The sequence below is a fragment of the Micropterus dolomieu genome, linkage group LG01, assembly GCF_021292245.1.
Source record: "Micropterus dolomieu isolate WLL.071019.BEF.003 ecotype Adirondacks linkage group LG01, ASM2129224v1, whole genome shotgun sequence".
NCBI lineage: Eukaryota > Metazoa > Chordata > Actinopteri > Centrarchiformes > Centrarchidae > Micropterus > Micropterus dolomieu.
In genome coordinates, this window is record NC_060150.1 from 11,893,003 (window position 1) to 11,898,939 (window position 5,937).

The 5,937-nt window shown below is 39.2% G+C and overlaps 2 protein-coding genes across 2 annotated transcripts in view; both read left to right on the plus strand.

Moving 5' to 3' along the window:
* LOC123978338 (NADH-ubiquinone oxidoreductase 75 kDa subunit, mitochondrial-like) overlaps nt 1-1,467 on the plus strand; it is a 9,144-nt gene extending 7,677 nt beyond the window's left edge. The window contains exons 18-19 of the mRNA XM_046061566.1: nt 997-1,069; nt 1,165-1,467. Coding sequence (XP_045917522.1) covers nt 997-1,069; nt 1,165-1,256 — 165 coding nt within the window. The 3' untranslated portion in view covers nt 1,257-1,467. The remainder of the gene's footprint in view (nt 1-996; nt 1,070-1,164) is intronic.
* Nucleotides 1,468-2,960: 1,493 nt separating this feature from the next.
* zgc:110699 (uncharacterized protein LOC325371 homolog) overlaps nt 2,961-5,937 on the plus strand; it is a 6,522-nt gene continuing 3,545 nt past the window's right edge. The window contains exons 1-4 of the mRNA XM_046039526.1: nt 2,961-3,055; nt 3,261-3,362; nt 4,795-4,851; nt 4,967-5,040. Of these exons, the coding sequence (XP_045895482.1) occupies nt 3,311-3,362; nt 4,795-4,851; nt 4,967-5,040 (183 nt within the window). The 5' untranslated portion in view covers nt 2,961-3,055; nt 3,261-3,310. The remainder of the gene's footprint in view (nt 3,056-3,260; nt 3,363-4,794; nt 4,852-4,966; nt 5,041-5,937) is intronic.

A 5,937-nucleotide genomic window follows, 5' to 3' on the forward strand; every position in this document is an offset into this window, starting at 1 on the left:
GTTATGGGTTTGCCCTTTGACATGTTGTTTGAAGTTAAAAGAAGTGGCCATATTTAAAAAGTCAGTTGCATTAACATTGTTGGGGTCATCAACATGAACATTAAAATCGCCACAAAGAACAATTCTGTCATAATTTAAAACCAGAGTAGATAAAAATTCAGGAAGTTCTGATAAAAATCCTCCAGGCGGTTTTGGGGGGCGATAAATTATAACAAATATGATAGGTTGCAGCCCTCCAACTTTAAGAGTGAGAACTTCAAAGGAGTTAAATTCATCACAGCGTACTTGATGACATTTTAAATATTTCCTATACACGCTCACTAGCCCACCACCACGACCACTGACCCTCGGTTGACTAAAACAATCATATTGAGGCGGACACAGTTCAGCTAGCTGGCTATAGTCATTCATTTGCAACCATGATTCAGTTAAAAACATAAAATCTAGATTTGCAGACAAGATAAAATCATTTAAGATAAAAGTCTTACTTGAAAGTGATCTCACATTGAAGAGAGCCATTTTAAATGAGTTTGTTTTGGGTGCTGGAGTTGCTGCAGTTGTCCTAATCCTTATAAGATTACTATGATTTCTGTGTGGGATGTGCAAATTTCTTTTTACTGGTCTATGCTCCCAGCGCTGTTCCAAAGACTTCTATTCCTGTCATCATCACGCAGACAGTGGAGACAGTTGTTTGTGGCAGTGAGGCAGAGTTCTATCCAGTGAGCGGTGGTGTGTCCAGGTGTGCTGCATGAATGATTAGTCATTCACATAAGTCATGTGTGGACCGCACCACATGCTGTTTGTGAGCAGCTAACATTTCTGAGCCATGTTTGTTTGGGTGAAGTCCGTCTGTCTTAAAAAGAGACATTCTTTGCCAGAAAATATTAAAGTTATCGACATAACACACACTGTGAGCCCTGCAGGCGGACTGGAGCCAGTCGTGTTGATGCTGGGGTTCTAATCTGTCTCTGTGTTTCCTCACTTTGTTCTTCGCAGGCTGTGAACCAGGACTTCATAGCGGCTCCTCTGGTTCCACCTCAACTTACTGCAAAGGACTTCTACATGACAGGTAAGTGTGCGTTTTTAATGTGGGCTATATGGGCAAAAATACCAATATTAAAATGTAAAACAGTATGCTTATACCTCTTCTCTTTCTGTGTTCAGACTCAATCAGCAGGGCCTCCCAGACGATGGCTAAATGCGTCAAAGCTGTGACAGAAGGAGCTGCTGCTGTCGATGAGCCGTCAGTTTGCTGAACACCCAAAAACACCTCATACAGTACAACAATAAACTCTGTCCTCTCCTGAATAGGCACACATTTCTCTGAACGAACTCGGCATCGATCCTTAATTTAAAGCTGTCCTTGGTGCTTGTTGTATACAGTTAAATCGTTTCCACGCCTGAGAACGATCTTTGTTGAATAGAACTGAAAAACATATAAAATATGAATAAAATCTTAAAAATGTCTTTGTGCCAGTTTGTGGTTCTCCTTTATTGGGTATTTATTGAAAGTCATCTCCTTCACTGCTCTGATGCGAATTAAGAACAAACTTTGACAACTACTTGCAGATTTTTGATTAACTCTAGAAATGTCTCAAATGAATTTTCTTTAGGAAAATTGCAGCAGTTTATTACATTACTTCATTTAGCTGACACTTCTATCCAAAGCAACTTACAGTTGCCATATATGTCAGAGGTCCGGAGCAACTACGGGGTTAAGTGCTCAGGGACACAATGGTGGATGGGACTGAACCCGGGTCTCTCACACCAAAGGCAGGTGTCTTATCCACTGCACCATCACCACCCCAGTTTATACCAACATGATCATCAAAGCTGTACTCTATATTAAAGTTGTCACCGTAGTAGTATCTTTGCAGTGCAGTATAACTTTTTTTTTATTTGTTTATCTTAAAGTTGGGACATCTAACTTCTGCCCCTTCAACAGACAGAAAAGTCTTAACGTAAACAAACTGTTATACCTCAAACATTAAAATGTCAGAGTTTTGAACTTTCCAGGCAGCATTTGCCAAATACTCCCCATGAAATATGGTTAAATCTGGCATTCTGCGCAGGCCTGCTGTCATGCAGGAGGCCTGAAAGAAGCCAGTATTTTGCAGAACCCAGAGGTCAGGTTCAAGGCCACCCAATGAAATGAGTAAAAACAATCATACCTGCCTTTCTCTGGTTTGTGTTTGTTGTAGAGCTCTTGTTTGAAAGAAAGGCTTTACAGAACATCTTCCAAGTTTCATCCATCAGTTGGATTGATCCTCATCATTCACATAAACTGTACGTGAAGTTTTAGCTTCAGAGTTTGGGAAAAACGCTCATTTGATTTCTTGAGAGTTAGATGAGAAGATCGAAACCACACTGTTTATTATAAAGCTACAGTCACCTCTGAAGCTCATTAATAAACAGGTTATATCATTTAATCCTTTCTAAAACTCAAGTATACAAACAACAATTCACTGTTTTGTGCGGGACTATTTCTCAGCCATGTGCAGTGACTTCCTGGGTCTTGTCACCATTAGCAGATTCTCAAGGAAGTCACTACGCACATTTTTTTATTGCCAGACTAGATGTTTTCTCATTTCCAATCTTAAAGGCTAAGCTAGAGGCTGCTGGCTCTCCCTTCATATTCTATGGACATAAATGAGAGCGCAATCAATCTTGTAATCTGACTCTCAGCAATGAAGCAAATAGGTGTGTTTCCCAAAATTCTGAATGAGTCCTTGGAACTCAGAAGGACTTCAACCCTTTGGGGAACAATTGAAAGTCACTTAAAAGAGTGTTTTGTATAGATCAGAGTGGGACACTGGTGTCTGGAGTTGGACACAGTTGCTCCAGACAAATGGCTCTTGTCATATACTGTTCCCTAAGAGAGAGAGTGTGTGAGAGAGAGAGTTCCTATAACCAAACAGAAGCAGAGAGGCTCACATACACACAGGAAAAGAAAGAAGACAGTCCCATCTCTTCTCTCCCTGTCTGCTCACTGTCTGACACTGAGCACAGTGAGTTCATTATTTCCTCCATATCTGGAATTTGTTTCTACTCAAAGGTCAGTATTATCTATACAGTACTATAGTGTACTAGTACCACTTAGTTTGATACTCATGGACTGCTCCAGACACATTTATATGTGGATGTTGTTACATAAAGATTGTGTTGCTCCTCCTTTGTTTAGCAAGGCTGCATGTAGTTTTGTAGTTCTACTTTTACTGTTCTGTGTTGTGATGCAAAATTGCCTCTGTTCTTTTCTGTAGGGTTTTCATGCAGCGACAGACAGTGGACTAATATTGCACCCAACAGGAAAATGGTTCCCGTTAAACTCCTCATTCTGGGAGCTCAGAACACTGGAAAAACAGGTAGATTATAGACTACAGACAGAAACACAGATAATGCACAGAGAAACAGGCAGAAAAACATAGGTACACAAGCAGGTGGAGAAACAAGATAGCATAGGCTGGACGTACTGTCTCATGTTTATCACGTGAAAGAAATCTAGTTTAAGCAAATAAAAGAAGTTAAGTTTAGGGTTCAATGATGGTCATGGTTCAAGAGGTTTTGCTAAATATGGAAATCTTACACAGGTCTGAAGTTGACCCGTCTTCCAGAGCATTGAAGTGTAACCATGACCTACACAGCTAAGTTTTAATGTCAAGCTGCTGCACATGTCTTTTGTCAGATATTTTCATGGTGGGAAAACAAAGTATGAGAAATTACTTTGTTGGGAAATGGACTTCTTACACTTTTCATGCATTGGACATGGTTGTTTTATTATGGACTCTCATTTTGATCTTTAATAAGAGCAGTCTGCTGGTAGTGATTGATCAGGTTGTTTTTCTAACATGCCGTTTATCATTATGTCATTATTTTTCTGTATTAATTTTGTATAATATAAACTGAAAATCCAGAGGGGAGGTTATACTATCAGCCCTTGGGGGGGGTTTACCTCTCCTGCACAATCCTTGTATTGTATTTTTATATATTTTATTTGTCTTTTGTGCTACTAATAAATAATAATACAAAACAAAATCATAGAAAGAAAGAATACATAAACTAAAAACAGGACCTCTTAACATTGTTAAAACCTCAAAGCCGTAATTATTATACGCTGTAGATTACTATTATATTGCATAGACTATTGAAACCAGTGTAACCTCATTTAAATGTGGTGAATATATTTTTGTTCAAGCCCCCTAAACTACCAGACACTTAAAGCAGTAAGTCCTGCAAGTCCTACAGAGGTTAAGCCTCCATTAGTGGTTTAAAGGGTCAGTTCACAGTGGAGGTGGTTGGAATTGTATATGTGATGTTCACATAAAAAACATTATATTTGAAAAACTACACTGGTTACAAAATCTGCATTTTGAGATTCAGGTGTATCAGAGGTAGACAACGAGTTTTAATTTCTGAAAATGGATAAGAATGCAGTCATTTTTCAGCTGTAAACGTTATAAATAGCTTGAACAAGCCTAAATAACCTTTTAATGGGTCCTGCCAAAAGGAATTATAGTGAGCTCTCGAACACCAGACACAGACGTCAAACAAACATGAACCCATCCAGGCTCCTTCTACACAAACACACAGAAAGCACTTCTGCATTTGTTTAAACGAATGACTAAGAGGATAATTCTCAAAGTGACTGTGATGAACATACAGAAGGCTGCAGATCAGATGCAATAATGTGTAAATCAAACTTCATGCGTGTGAATGCACAGTATGTGAGGGAATTATTAGTTAGCGTCTGTTGTGTGTCTGGTAGTTCACTCTCTGGTGCCTGTTTTGTGTCCCCAGCACTGTGTGTTCGTTTCATAACCAAGCGCTTCATTGGTGAATACGACCATAAAAAGGGTAATTATTTATAACAACAGACATTATTGATATGGACATAAAGTAATTGAACCTTGCATTACTTACCTGCTTAATTCACCAACAGGATAAAATAAATAAATGTGTTTTGCTACAGAGGTGACCTATAGATGCAGTCGGGTGGTGGACCAGGAAGCTGTTGATCTTGAGATTCTGGATACAGCTTGTAAGGTAAATTTTGGCAAGTAAAAGTCCTGCATTCACCAAAACCTTAATTATGTAAAAGTAGTATGAGTATAGGCATCAAAATACACTTAAAGTAAAAGTAGCATTATGCAGAATGGCCCAATTCAGAATAATGTATAAAGTCCCCTCCAAAAGAATTGGAACGATATTTTTGTTGTTCACTGAAGACATTTGGGTTTAAGATCAAAAGATGAGTATGAGACAAGAGTTCAGAATTTCAGCTCTCATGTCGTGGTATTCACATCTAGATGTGTTAAACAACTCAGGACATACCACCCTTTGTTTGAACCCACCCATTTTTGAAGTGAGCAAAACTATTGGAACATGTGGCTGACAGATGTTTCTTGTTGCCCAGGTGTTGCCTTTTAGGTTGATTGTCCAAACATTAAATAGCTCTGCATGACTAGTCTAAGTTTTCATCCTTGGTTCAAACCTATAAAGACGGCATTTCCTGTTAAAGAGGATAAACCAACATGAAAACCAGAGAGCTGTCTGTGGGAGAAAAGCAAGCCATTGTCATGCTGAGAAAAGAAGGAAAATTGATCAGAGCCATTGGACAAACATTGGCATAGCAAGCACAACAATTTGGAATGTCCTGAAAAAGAAAGAAACTACTGGTGTACTGAGCAACAGACGTCAAACAGGTCGGCCAAGGAAAAGAAAACAGTAGTTGATGACAGAAATATCGTGAGAGCTGTGAAGAAACCCCCCAAAACATCAGTAAGTGACATCACCAACGACCTCCACAGTGCAGGGGTGAAGGTATCACAATCCACTGTTGGAAGAAGACTCAGAGAGCAGAAATATAGAGGCCACACCAGAAGATGCAAACCACTCATCAGCAGGAAGAATCGGAAGGCCAGATTGAAATTTGCAAAGAAG